General features: G+C 39.7%; 1 protein-coding gene across 18 annotated transcripts in view; it reads right to left on the reverse strand.

Moving 5' to 3' along the window:
* INPP4A (inositol polyphosphate-4-phosphatase type I A) overlaps positions 1-14,912 on the reverse strand; it is a 109,972-nt gene that overhangs the window by 41,114 nt on the left and 53,946 nt on the right. For 15 of the 18 annotated variants that reach the window (XM_019623017.2, XM_010727626.3, XM_019623034.2 and 12 more), the window contains 6 exons: positions 7,338-7,401; positions 5,799-6,014; positions 4,934-4,978; positions 3,616-3,734; positions 3,392-3,508; positions 745-824 (listed from right to left, as the gene is read on the reverse strand). In XM_019623017.2, the coding sequence (XP_019478562.1) occupies positions 745-824; positions 3,392-3,508; positions 3,616-3,734; positions 4,934-4,978; positions 5,799-5,904 (467 nt within the window). In that variant the 5' untranslated portion in view covers positions 5,905-6,014; positions 7,338-7,401. Of the gene's footprint in view, positions 1-744; positions 825-3,391; positions 3,509-3,615; positions 3,735-4,933; positions 4,979-5,798; positions 6,015-7,337; positions 7,402-9,293; positions 9,313-14,912 lie in introns of those variants that run through there. The other 3 variants (XM_019622983.2, XM_019623007.2, XM_019622997.2) reach the window with 3 other exon arrangements.

A 14,912-nucleotide genomic window follows, 5' to 3' on the forward strand; every position in this document is an offset into this window, starting at 1 on the left:
TTTTTACAACACGTTGCAGAAAAAGCCCTGAACTTTATTCATCTCTCCTCTTAGCATACACAGCTTGGTTCATGTTCACGTTTTGGTTAGCTGTGTTCGGGTTAAGTAATTCTAGTGCTGATAACATTTACACTACAAGTGCTGTCTTCTTCAGTCTCTCTTATGATGCTTCTTGATGATTTTTCCTTGTCTTCTGAGACAAGGATTCCTGTTCTGCTTTTAACACGTATTACTACAATGCACTTTTACACATCAGGACTCTCAATGTCATTATGCTGTCCTCATTCTTCTTCAAGTCTCCACTTCATCCCACACTGGATTTCATATATTCCCTTTTGGATGGGTTTTCAGCCTCCCACTCTCTTTTTTTCACTCCCTCCTGAGACATGCTCTTTCCACAAAAGCTTCCAATATTAATAATATGAGAAAAATAAAGCATATACATATGCTGAGCTGGTAGGACAAAATGAAAAAAAATGAAACTGGCCTTAGTAATATTTTTAAATATATCTTAATATTTTATAGAACCAATACCTAACACAATTCATCATATTTGAAAAGGTCTCGTTCCACAAGTTTTAACTATCATGAAATACAAAATCTTTTTTTTCCTTAATAGTAGCCTACAACTTAAAAAGAAGAAAATAAAAACAAAGTTTTCATCCTGTCTCACAGACAACTTACACTACATCTTAATCACATGTTAAAAGTGATAATTTCTAAACAGAGAAAAACATTACAAACCTTAGTGTTAAGTGCAACCTGTGATTCTTCTCTTGTAGAAGCTCTTTTACAGTGAACATCCCAGAACCCAACAGATACATCTGGAAAGAAGATGATTACCAAAGCTGTTTATTATTTACTTTGCAACAAACAAAGCCTTTGTCCACAGCACCGAAGTCCAAAATAAAATTACTAGGCACAAAAGTCTTTAGAGATTCAATAAGGTCAAATGCCAGGTGTTGTACTTGGGTCAGGGCAATCCCCACATATGTGTACAGACCGGGAGAAGAACTGATTGAGAGCAGATCCTTCTCTCAGGAGAAGGAGTTGAAGCTCCTGGTGGACAGAAGGCTGGTCATGGACCAGCAGTGTGCACTTGCAGTTCAGAAGGCCAACTGAATCCTGGGCTGCATCAACAGAGGGATGGTCAGTAGGAAGAGGGAGGGGATTGTTCCCCTCTGCTCTGCCCTCATGAGGCCCTTGGAGAACTGGGGCTAAACCTGGTGCTTTCAGCACAAGAAGAATGTGTAGCTGTTGGAGAGGGGCCACAAAAGTAATCAGAGGGCTGGAATATCTCTCTATGAAGAACAGCTGAGGGAGCTGGGCTTGTTCAGCCTGGAGAAGAGAAGGCTCTAGGAGACCTCACTGAAGCCTTCCAGTATTTACAGGCAGCTTACAAACAGAAGGGAGACTGTCTTTTTACATGAGTGATAGGAGAAGGGGAAATGGTTTTAAACTGAGAGAGGGGAGATTTAAATTAGATATTAGGAGGAAATTTTTCACCCAGTGAATAGTGATGCCCTGGCACAGGCTGCCCAGAGAAGCTGTGGGTGCTCCATTCCTAGAAGTACTCAAGGTCAGGTTGGATGAGGCCCTGGGTAGCCTGAGCCCTGCCCACAGCAAGGAGTTAGGCCTGAGTACGCTTTGAGGTTCCTTCCAACCCAAACCATGCTATGATTCCATGAAAGCAAGAAGACAAAAATCATAGAATCATAGAATCAACAACATTGTAAAAGACCTACAAGATCATCCATTCCAACCATCTGCCTATCACCAATAGTTTTCACTAAACCATGTCTCTAAACACACTGTCTAAACATTTCTTGAACACTTCCAGGGTCGGTGACTCCATCACCTTTCTGGGCAGCCCATTCCAGTGTCTGACCACTCTTTCAGAGAAGTAGTATTTCCTAACGTCCAGCCTGAATCTCCGGTGGCGCAGCTTGAGGCCATTCCCTCTAGTCCTAAATTCCTTCTACTTCTGCCTAATTTCATAATGTGCATATATAACTAGTAAAAAACCTTTGAAATGTAAGAAGTTTAATAATTTATTAGAAATAATTTTTCCACTTGTGGACAATAACCCCTTTTCTTTCCCTAAGATTTAAGAGAAAGCATCTCAATACATACAAGTTCAGTCACTGTGATACAGGAACACTGAAAGCAATGACTGAATGGAACTCAGATTGACTAGGTCAGCACTACATAGTCCCTCCTTGATCCAAACTTTGTTCCTTGCAAAGAACACACCTCTTCAGGAGGTACTCTTTTTTCCTCAGATCCTCCCCAGGAAGTACAATACAGAGGATGACAGCCCTGCTGCTTCTGAGAAAGCATGAGAAAGCAAGCACATTGAGCCTGAATTAGTATTTTGGGCAGCTGCCTGAGCATAAATGACCTGAACTGCCCACTGACCCAAGCACCCAAGCAGTTACAAGGGAGAGCTGGCACTTGAATATTTTTTTCTGTAAGGCAGCAAATCTTACCTCTGAACAGAATGACTAAGAGATGAGGGTAGGGGAATTATTAACAGCAATGCAAAAATATTCTTCCCCAGAACCTTTTTTTGCTCCTGTTATCCGCATTGCCATCTTCCAGAAGAAAATGACTACAATTAAGGGCAATCTTGCTGCAGACAGGACTTATTTGAGAAAATCACATAAGTTGCTCTGAAAGTAATGCCTCTTTTTTATTTCCATGGAAACAATTGATACAAAGAGCACAATAACACTACTCTATTGAGCAAATTCCCAGCTACAAAACACTCTTATCCAACATAGTCATTGCTATTAGCTATGCACTTTCACCAGCAATGAAAAAGAGCCTGCATGCTGTGCTCATAAAAACCCACACCAGCAAAGGTGACCCACTGTCACCGTTGCCACTGCTGAAATTCACCACCCACTGCCTCACTGTGTTCATATCCACTGTTTCATCACCATCAGCACTCAGTAAGTGTCAAACATCAATGGGTGCTATTTTTTCCACATGGAGGAATTCAACAATACACCTTTGCTTCATACACACTTCAGTGTCAGATGCCATTCTGACAGACTGCCCCTCTGCTGCCATCTGTTGCACAGCAACAAAAATAAAGAGATATTGCTGGGCAAGTTCAACCTCTGCCATGCCACCAACATTCACTAGTTACATCGTGGGTCAATACAATAAAATAGGATGCATTACTTTTGGAGCAGTTCCCACAGCAACATTCCCCACTCTGTTCAGTCCATCCTACAGTATTCATTCCTCCTATCCATCTTATTTTCTCTAGGATCAATGCTGCTATCTCCTTCTTTCTGCCACAAAGCTCGCTAGTTTTATCTCATCGCTTCTCATTTGCTTGCTCCACACTCACTGGGCAGGCAACAAAATGAAGAATACTTACTGTTCCCTGAGATCTATCTTTAACGTCGTACACAGAGAGTTTGATTTGTGTCATTTGATTGATAAGAGAGTCCTGGAAAAAGGCAATGCTGCTTAGGAAGATAGGATTACTTGTTCCCTGTAATAATAAACAAAAAAGGCAGAAAATAACGCGAGGTGGCATTTATTAGGAGGAAATTCTTCTTGCGTTAGCTTCAATTTTAAATTTATTACCTTACCACTTACCTCAATAATTTCTGTCTGTGCATGCTTCGTCCAGAATGCCTGAGGAGGTGTAGTTACACTCACCGCTACAAAACTATTTGGTTTTCGATCTAGTGATGGCGTTAGCAGCTCGCTGCAAGCTTTAAGTACGTAACAGAGAAACACATTTAGATTCATCGTCTTTTTCATGCTGCTCTAAAAACTTTACACTTTTTGAAGCATGTAACAGACCTTGAGCAATAAAGCCAGAAAGAGCCTAGTATTCAGTCTACCAATACACTATAAAGGCAGACATCTCTCACCTCTGTGCAAGCAAAGAGTGAGCACACAATCAGATCACTCTCACTTCAAGCTGCAAAACCATAATTTAAAGTTGTTCTCCTCTAACACCTGCACATCCATCCCTCTGGCACAGCTCATTAGAACAGCCTACACGCAGAGATGTTCCACCGGGAATATCATGAGCATGGCTGCATTTGATCTGAAGTTACGCTCCATTAAACCCATTACCAAATGGTATTTTGCCATGGATGTTGTCCTTGAATGTTGATCAAGTAGCATTACTATGCATAGAAGTAGCTTGCAATTGCAAAAGAACAGCAACTTATGTCCTCTACCATGATACTGAGATTTTAATTGCTGGGAAGGGACTACAGTGAGTAGGAAACAACTACCAAAATTTCCACTCAGTGACTCTGCACAACTATGTTGAAATTCAGAGCTAAATTCTATCTACTTGGATACAGCTGGTTCAGTTCTGCTTCAGCTAAATTTGCAAGTTAATTTTGAGTTTAAACGTACACTGAACAGCTTTGAAGCTCTGTGTAGTTTTAAATTTATCTGAAAAATATTTAAAATGCCTTATTTAGTTCTGAGATATTCTAGTTAAGATTACTATCCATAACACAATTACACATATCTGAGATATATATGTATCTTTTAATTTTCATTTCAAACATACTGGTAAGAGCAAAAACTTCCAAACATCCAAACACAATCAGGCCAAGAAAATCATGCTGCAGTTAAAAATGTGGATAGAGTTTTAATGAGGAAAATGTTTCTCACTTATTCTTCAAGCGAGGCAAGCCAACACACAAGTTTCTTGACCTTGTTTAAGCACCTCTGAAATTAGGTCACTGATGAATCTCACGTTACCACATGACAGCAAAGTCCCCAGGAAAGAAGGTACTGGTAATAGTTGGTAACTTTTAGAAAATACTCCATCCTAAAATGGTATTTCCACCTAATACTCAGTTTGCTTGAAGACATACTGTTCGTATACTGAGACAGAAGACAGTTTCACAGTATTTTCACAAAGATGAAAAAACACTAAACCCACCTAAACTGAACTCTAAAATCGGCTCATCTGGATCCTGAATATTCCCTATAAACCGGAAAAATAAACACAAGATTAGTGAAGCACTGCTTTGTACCTGTCCCAGAAGTTACGGTTACAGAGGAAGAAATGAAATTTGATAGAAAATGTTAACCTTTTTCATTTAATTAGCCATGAATATTTAATATATTCATTACCTAATCTTTAATTCTTAAAAATGATTTTAAATACTTGAAATTATCTAATTCAACAAATTATGTTCAGACAAAGACTAAAATATGCAAAACCATGCAAGATTATATAGAACATGAAAATACAAAATACCAAATCTCAGAGGAAAACAAGAGGATTACAGTCATTTAGTGTCTGAGCCACTATTAGCTCCAAATTATTAAATCAGATATATATCCTCTGTGATCAGTGAACAAGGAGAAGCTGGAAAATACCTGCCTCTCTCACTAATCAAATAAAGTCCCCAGGGATTACAGTGCTAATTTACTCAACATAAAAAAAATGGAGATAAATTTCAGTTTCCTGAACTCTCTTGAAAATTTTATACAGTGTCAAACTAGGAGACTCTTCTTAGATAACCTTGACATTTTTTTGTTTTTTTTCCCATCTCTTATCTTCCACTGATAAACATAACGATACAAAATCCAGGGTTTTTTTCCTTCCCTATTCAATTTTAGTACTTTGTCTGCTTTAAAAATGGCAATTTTAAGACTATATTTTCAATACAATTCCTTTCTCCCATTCACTCCAGGCACATCTAAATCTAGCAATGGAAACAAAAAAAGCACCACAGTAATGTTAGTAGAAAGTATATTCTGAAAGGGCAATAAACAATAGCAGACATGAAAGTACTTACCTGCTAAAGAAAGGCCTAGCATGTCTGAGGTGACATCAATGGTGGAGGCCCGTTGCACGGTGCGGGATTTTGCACCATGGCGGGGACTGTGTTCTCTTGCTGTCATTTTGTCATGAAGAAGCCTTTTCTTGCTGCTTGGCTCTACTGATGTTTGTTCTATGGAGTAGGAGAGTGCAGCAGGTTGTCTCCAACTGCTATTCCTCTAACATTACCACGCTAAGCAATGAAGAGAGCAAAAACATACACTAGGATTTTAGGCTACTATCAGTTACTGCTCTTTTTAACACCAGCAAACTTACAGCCATAAGATTGCCTCAAGCCATCCAAAAGAAGAGCTCACGGCAGACCCAGTGCTCTATAACTCAATGTGTATAAACCATATATCTGGAGCATTTTACTGCAAACTGTTGAAGACTGCACCACATGTAAGAAAGGCTCCTCTGTCAGAGAATGGAGGTTGAGAGGCTTGTTAACAGACCAGCTGCTCTTCTCCTTTGTCTAAGTTATTAAATCATCCTTAATGAAGTTTCCTGATTTTCATAATCCCCAGGAAACACAAGTAAATTCATCAGATGGGGCCCCTGCAGTCTGCAGAGGTAGGACAAGGGATTAGGACAAAGGGACAATGCCTCGGCAGAACATGGAACAAAAGGGCAGGAAGTGCTGTTATTGTCAGCAAACTGTCTTTTTCTAGGTCCTACAGCCATGAGAGAGGGATACTGAAGACTATAAATAAAACCTTCCAAGGCCAGAGTGAGGCTGACATTCCAGAATGGTGATATAAAGAAAAAGCAGAAGAGGATGACTGCTGATGTAGCACACAGCAGCATCCATGCTTTTCTCCAGTGTTTCAGGAGATTCCATAACCTCTCTGGGTAACTTGGTTATTCCAGAGTTTGATCACTCATAGCAAAAAAGTTTTTTATCTTTTTCTTTCACTGTTTAAGTGGTAAAGTAGCTAGAGAATCATTGGTATTTCTGGTTTAGCACTGAACATCCTAAGATCTGGTCAAACATAACTTCCATCCGAGCTCCTTCCAGTTTCAAAGTCCTTCCATTCTTCTATTTTATTTTCCTTCTTTCAGCAACAGCTCTTCTTTGATTTGTTCTTTATGTAATTTGATATTTAATGGTTTGTAAGTTCATTAAACCTAAGCACCTAATGAAATGACAGCTATAAAACATGCTGGCAGAGATTCAGGCAGGATGCCACAGCCCTTTTCCCGAAATCCTATAAATACCTTATTGGAGAATAATTACTATGCTCTCATAGTTACAGGTCAAACAGCAGTTAGGTACAAGAGTCTGTTTTTTTTAGCCAGAATCTCTATAGATGACGACATCCTTAAAAAGGTTCAATCTTTGAGAAGTTTGAAGAGGAGGCAAACACTTTTTTTCCTGAAATGATTTCTATCTAAATACTATTGAGACTTGGAGAAGTATTACACTAAGTCCTCAACTATTCTTTCAAGTTGCATTATTGATTTATCACCTAATGATACATTCCTAACGGCAATAGCTTATATTTACCATACTTACAAGAGGGCTCTTTTCCTCATGTGTGGATGGATTTTGCATGTCATAACATTGATTAAGTCCACTCCTAAAAAAGAACAAAATAATCAGAATGAATAAAGAATCTTTCATACAGTATAATTCATTGTCAACAGAAAATTACCATTAACTAAATATTCCAGTTCTGATGACTAGCATGTATATTAAAGTTCATTGAAAACTAAGAGCAACAGTACTGGCAAATACAGAAGAGCATCATCCTCTAATGAATCTGATACAGTCAGATTCTTACAGTCTTACAGTCTTAATAGTCTTATACAGTCACAAAAATAACCAGTGAGAGTGGGGACACAAAGAAAAAAAAAGCTTATGCTGGCAAAGGACAGACTTCAGGTCAGTATTTGGTGAGTGGGTGGCACGCATATAAGAAACATAAGTAAAAATGTTTACAGAATAGCCCGAATGTATGTGATTTGTTGAGAATGAGACAGCACTTGTTACTATACTTGCTTTGCTACTGCTAAACTTCAAATTTCCACCATCACGAGGACAGATCATGCAAAATAGTCAAAAGCATAGAAATTCAAAAGGCTAGGATGTAGGGCTACTTTTCCATTGGGTGAAGTTACAATGTGAGGTAGGCTTCTACAAACGGCTAGCAATAGGCGTACGGGAAAAGTGAATTACTTACAAATATATACTGTAGGCTAACTGATGATTTGCATTTGCTACTGGAATCATCTAATTCAAGTAATTTACATTAATAGGATCAGTCTTTCAAGTCACATGTATGGCATACCACAACGAAAGAGACAAGGTAGTCTAGTTTGAGATTTAGATTTCATTGCCAGCCATATCAATAACCCAAGATTGCTTAAGAGCACTTGTGGAAAGGGTTTTATCTCACCTAACTTAATCTGCGTAGGAGGCAGGTATTTGATCTCACCTCATTGCCCAAGTTCTACGTGTAGTCAACGATGACACATATACACTTCCAGAGAATGATTCACCATTTTCCTGGGTAGGTGGGATGAATCACCCCACAAAGATAGCTCTCACACTCATTTTAAAAAGAATTTGGATGACTTGTTTAGGTCTGATGCTGCACCTGAGCAAAAAAACTCCCAGTTTTGTGCTAACCCAGGCATAGAGGATTTCCAGTCACTGTATGGACTGACAGATCCAAATAATAGGTGCTCTTGAATTACAGTCAACTCAATTCTTACAACTTCATGATTATGTTCTTAATATAAATCAATGGAGGCAAGATTCCTTCCAAATTTAAGGTATCACAAACACAGATGACAGTTTCCTGAGATGGTAGCTATGACAAAAACCACTCTTTGGAGTCTGCAAGACTCCACCAAAGGGTGATATCATTCAGTCATCACATCCAGGCAAATTCCATCTCAAACATGGCATAATGCATCTACACACAGCCTTTGACTTTGTCCTTACTCATGCTGCAAATGAGGGATGCTGACAGCATGTATTGTTTTGCTTTGCATTCACTGCAAGCACAGTTTACAACTTCAGCTTCAATGAAAGTGTGAAAAGCTGTTGTTGACTCCAGTACCAGAAACTGTTATTTCCATTGTGCAGAAAAGGCTTTTAACCAAGCCTCCCTATTGTCATGTGAATATTTATTTCACCTTTAACTTTTGCACAAATGCATATGACCAGAAGAAAAGATCTTCACCCAGGACACTTCTGGTACACTACTTTCAGTCTTGGCTATTGGTGGTGAGATGCAAATGTCACTCTGCTCAGTTGCAAGGCCCCACATCCTGTGGACTGGATACTTTCAAACATTTTTCTTACTGACTGCTTGAGAAGTGTCAAACATAAGTGATATTCATTTCTGGGAAGCAAAATCATTCCTTCATGGTTGATTTGCACAAGTACAAGCTAATAGTCTCATTGCTAAAATTGTTCTGGTAAGGGGCTTCATCTGCTCCTTTTTTGAAAAAAATCTCTTACCACATCCTTGGAACCAAACACATCAGCTGAGATGAAGCCTCCTTTCACTCTAACAACTATTTTTTTTTGACATTCATTCATCACACATCTGTAAGAAATGGGATTTTCCCAAATTACAAATTAAGAAGCAGGAGAAAAAAGCTACTTCTGCTACATTCAAAATCTACTTTGAGACCATGCTTTTCTACAGTCATACTGCTCTAGGTTTATAACATTTGATAGGGCACAGAGGTGAGCCAAAACAGAAAATGAAAGAAGAGTTCAACTGTAAATGTTATTACTGCATCTAGATAAAGAATATATAGCAGAGAAAGTTTAACAGCTCATTTAATGCTTTGAAAAAATGCCTGGAGATCAATCTTGCTGATTACCATCAGCTCCAAGATGGAGTTAAAAACTAGCTATGGGACACTTAAACTGCTGTTTTATTTTTTAAACATTGAAGGGGCACCTCCAGCCAACTGTACTCTTAGATAACATCTTACTAAAAAGTTTCAGGTACCCTGGTTGAAAATGTTTTAACAATACAGTGAGTGATGAAAAAAGTGGAAATTAATATCTTCTGAAACGTAAATAGTTTGAGTCTTCAACATGGCCAGGTTTAAATTTAACATCTTATTAACTGTGTCACTGTGGACATGCCAGACTCTAAGTTATGACTCTGTTTCCTTCCAAGTAACAGCACCATCTCTAGTATACTTATCATACAAGTATTTTTTTTTCTTCTTTTTTACATCCAAACTTAGCAGTGAAACAAGAGTGGTCAGGCTGGCTGATGACCAATCTTCCAGTACTTCCAGTATTTCGTTTCCAACAGTTGTTTCAAAGGAAGATAGAAGGACCTTTACTGATCCTGCATCAGGGTCTGAGGGTGACGGTCTGAATCAACTCTATCGTTCCTGGCTGCAGAGGTAGTATAAGAGCAGAGCATCAACCCAAGGTCAACAGCTCTAGAAAGTCTCCTAAAACTGACATGAATTAACAACTACTTTTTACAGTCTCACGAGCACTTTGCTCTTCCGTCTCATTCAACAGCACTGAATGTCCTGAATCTGATGTGTATCACAGCAAAAGGAAAAGTCAGTGCCATGAGCTTGATACCTAAAGTCAGATTTTTCCTTCCTGCCAAACTCACATGAGCAATACACAGGATATATGTATGTTGGTAAGGATAGGGTCTGTAAAATGAAACAGCTGGTGCCAAAAGCTGATATCCACACAGCACACAATCTCAATGTGTTACTTAGCACCACAGTCCAGTGCTAATTTGGCTCCACGACTGAATACATACCAGTGGTTGGAGCATGTGCAGTGTGCTCCCTCCAACAGTTTTAGGCAAAAGAAGCACTACTCATGTGCTACAAGTTGTGAACAAAAATGCAGCAACAGACAACTAAGATTCACTTCAGAAATGCACTCCTAACCTGAAACGAACTGCTAACGTAGATGCAGCCGTAAGATCAATTACATCTCACTTATTTGTCCTAAGGAGCAGCTTCCCCTGAGTTTCAAAAACTCCAGTCACCGCTGGTGACCAAATAAAAACTGTTTCAATGCTGAATGCAGATCCATGGGTTAACACCAGTTTCACTTCCCCTCGCTAGCTCCCTGACCCAGAACATCATAGTAAACATGCCACCTGGGAGGGTAAAAGAAAGCAAGTGGTGCCAGCATCCACAGGACCTTTGTTTCTCACTGAAATTACTTCCCCATCAAGAATATACTCAGCAGGTGCACTAGTCTGTCACCTCCACAAAGAAGTCCTCCCTCTCAGCCTGCCCTTTAAATCTAGGTGCCCCTCATCGGATGATTCAATTTTTCCTTCTCCCATTGATAAAAAACTTAATCATCAAGAATAGACAAAAAATTTGCCCTGAACCATCTTCTGTGCTCTTCTGATGCCCTCCTCAGAACTCTGATCAAGGGTGTGACTTCAGCAAGTTACAAGGAATGCATCTGTGCAGCATGCAAATCCCCAAAGGTGACCTTTCAGTGATATTTAGATAAAATGCCATTTTAGCAGCAGGAAGTAGCTTGCTTTCTCTTTCCTTTCCTTTCCACCCTCTCACACTTACTTATGCACAAACCTAAGTCACACTTTTTATTCTCAATCCTTCTATGAAGGTTCACTATGAAGTCGTGAGAAGCTTCAGCAAACTCAATTAATCTAAAAACCCAATTTTCTCTCTAAAACATATCTGCATACTTTTAATAGAAAAGTGTAATTTAGGCCACTCATTTCTTTTTGGAAATTATGACTGTCTATATTCACAACTAAAATACAACCAGCATTCTTCTTAGCTTAAAGAGGTAATGTTTTAATATCACACATGATCACAACACTTCTATTTCTTCAGTACTCCCTTCTATGAGCACCAAATTATGCACGCCCACATGTGAAAGTGAGCATTAAGTGTAACACACAGGTTTGCTAACTAAAAAAGAAAAAGCTCAGCTCTGTTTCATTTTGCAGAAGAGTTTTTATCATGGTGAGCACACCACAGTGCCACAGAAACGATGAGCCTTGCTACATAACAGTCTGAAGTCCAGCTCCCTTGGCCTTCTCCACTGTTTTGCCAACAGAAATTCTAGCAGCTTACAGATAATCTTTTCTCTAAATTTTTATGCTTTTCACAAGAAATATGCAAGATATGTTATAGTAAAGTTTCTTGAGCATGGGAAGACTTCTTTCCACATCACCTGGGGTTCTCACACTACCCACACAGACCCAAGAGAACAAGGAACATAGATGCCACTGAGGAATTTGGACTGCAAACATACTTCTGAATTTAACAGTCCTTTGGGCATCCTCCTAAAGCCTCTTGCTTCTAAATCTGTCTTTCATCACAACCATGATGCTCTGGGTACAGAAACAGCATTGCTCTAACTGGAAGAACAAACTGCATAACTGCCCTGAGCTCCTCCTGCTGCAGGACAGTGGTGGGAGAGAGGGGAAGAACGGCAGAAAAACAAGCAACAAAAAACCCCAGCAGAGTATGACCAGAAGTGGAAGTTAACTAGAAGACTCGCTCCTGCTGTTGATTAAAGATGGAAAGCTCTCTTCTCTGACATGATGGGTGCCAGAGAAATATCCCCCACCATACAGGCAATGAGAAACTGTAGAACAGAAAACACAGAGGAATAAAAGCACTGAAGCTGCATTTGCAATCAGAAGTTTTAATAAAACTTTGCTTGCAACAAAAAGTCTAGGGATCTGTCTGAGCCACCTATACATAATACTTAACCCCTTCATAGACTGATGCAGCATTACTTAAAACCAGTTTATTTTGGTTGAAACAACTTGGGAATCACAAGATGAACTACATTTAGCATTGTTATCTATGTGGGTGATCAGATCTGACATTCTGCTCTGAAACCACTGGGTTACATTGAGCTTCAGCTGTGCAACAGGACTATGCTCTGGGGTCATAGACTAAACGTCAGTTCACTTTCCTGACATTACTTTTTCCCAGTTAGACAAAAATGCTTCACTACAAGGTCACAGGCACACAGGAAATCTCCCAAGCACTCCTGATTTTTATGTAGTATTTCTCTGATATGCTGTGATTCCTACACTCGCTGTTTGAAACATCTATATAAATTAAAAATACATAGTAGCAGCTGGGGGCAAACCAGAAATCTATGAATTATTTCTCTAACATACGTGTTTTCAATAAGACATAATTAATTGACACAGAACATGACACAGCATCATGTATTTAGAAAATCCAAAATAAATTTTTGTGTGGGAGTCACATTCCACAAAAGTTATTAACAGGATTGATGCAGCATAGCAAAACTGGAGACTGATGTGATTAACACAAATCTGTTGATGCACAACTCTCCATCAACATTTGTTCTGTACTTCTAAACTATGGTTTGTGCGTGTATTTCTGATACATCTTTTTTTCTTATACTATGCTTGCCTAGACAATAACTAATGGAAGCAATTTTGTATGCCTTTTCAAATGAGATAATTCTTGTTTGCTTCCAGATATCTATTTCCTTTGTGCTGCTTTCATTTATTTTTCCTGAAGAATGAAATGGTTTGCTTGTTTATCCCAACCTTCCCAAATTAGTGTGGGAGAGGCCAAGACGCTGACTGCAAGGCTCTTCCCTGGATTTGTTTCTGCAGTCACATAAACAACTCCTTCTTCCAAGTGGTGGGATGCTGGCAGCTTGAACACATAACTATCCAGCTCCACACGCTCCAACAATAGGTTGCACTTCCCACCACAGTTCTCACTTCAACGCCTCGCTGGGACAGCTGCCACAGCGATAGGAACTCTTTTTCACTACCCTGTGGGTTAGCAGTGAGACGAACCTCTAAGACATAATAGAGGAAGGGGTGTGTGTGCAACGGCTGCCAGTTTTGCCATCATACTTTCCTTGAAAATCTATTTAGACAGCATGCAGAGACTTCTAATTTGCTGGCACTGACAGAGACTTCAAATTCATCCAGAAAATCCTGTCTAGATTCCTAGGAGTTGGGCTAAAGACCCTCAAGATTTGGTTTGCTTTCTCATCTAAATTGTTATGAGAAACTATAGAAAAGGGTCAGAATGTCTGCCTCAGTTTCTGCTTTAAGAGCTGAGGAAAGCTACAGCTGAAATCCAAGCACAGCATGGTCTGCTGTGGGATTAAACAACATGAAAAAAGCACAGCAGTTCTCTCATGGAAAAACAAAAAACAACAACACACAAGAGAAGCAAGCCAGAAGTGAAAATACAACGGACCCTGGCTGAGCTACATACTTTTGGGTCTATAGAAAGGAACCAGAAACTCTGGTATATCCTGTATCTATCTGGGAAGGGGACTACAGCAAGCAGAAGTACTTTCTGAGAGAAATTGCAGGGTCCTCCACCAGCCAGATAAAGGCAAATGTAAGTTGAGGAGATGCAGCCAACAGGAAGGACAGCTCTGAAGAACGGTGGAAAGCTAAGCTGTTTGATTCTCAGCAACTCATAGGACTTGGGATTACACGGAGCAGAAAAGTTCAACGTGGATAGAAAAACATGAACCTATTTCTAAGCTGGCCTTGAGCAAGATACAGCTGTTACATATTCAAAACTGATCCAGGAGCACAGGCACTGGGGAAGGAGCAGGAAGAGACTCAGGGACATCTAAAGGGACAACGTTATCCTCCATCTGCAGGGCCCAACACAGCAGGCGTGCTCTGGCTCAAACAACACAGATGTATGACCCTATTCCTCCACACACACACATCCCCCCCGTCCTTCACAACATCATTACTGTAGCTGCATTCTCATCAAGAGTAACGAGAAGAGGAAGAGTGAAAGGAAGTGACAGGGTCGGAGGCACAGTAATTTGTCCACGCCTTTGTGCTGTGTAGGTAAGGAACAGCTGCAAACATCTCTCTTCCACAAAAGAAAGTTTCATTTTCCATCAAACACAGAAGCAACTTCTCAGAGGTCACAGAATGTCACCACCTGCTCACTCCAGGTCACGGGCAAGGGCACCACTGATGATTTTCAGAAAACCCCAACAGGTTAAAACTGAAATTTCCAAGAAACAAATACTTCTATACTTCAACAACAATAGTTTCATTTCAGTGATCGTGTTGTCAGAAGCACTAGAAGTTAGTGAGGTAAGAAAAAA

Source organism: Meleagris gallopavo, chromosome 1, assembly GCF_000146605.3.
Source record: "Meleagris gallopavo isolate NT-WF06-2002-E0010 breed Aviagen turkey brand Nicholas breeding stock chromosome 1, Turkey_5.1, whole genome shotgun sequence".
In the NCBI taxonomy this organism is placed as follows: domain Eukaryota; kingdom Metazoa; phylum Chordata; class Aves; order Galliformes; family Phasianidae; genus Meleagris; species Meleagris gallopavo.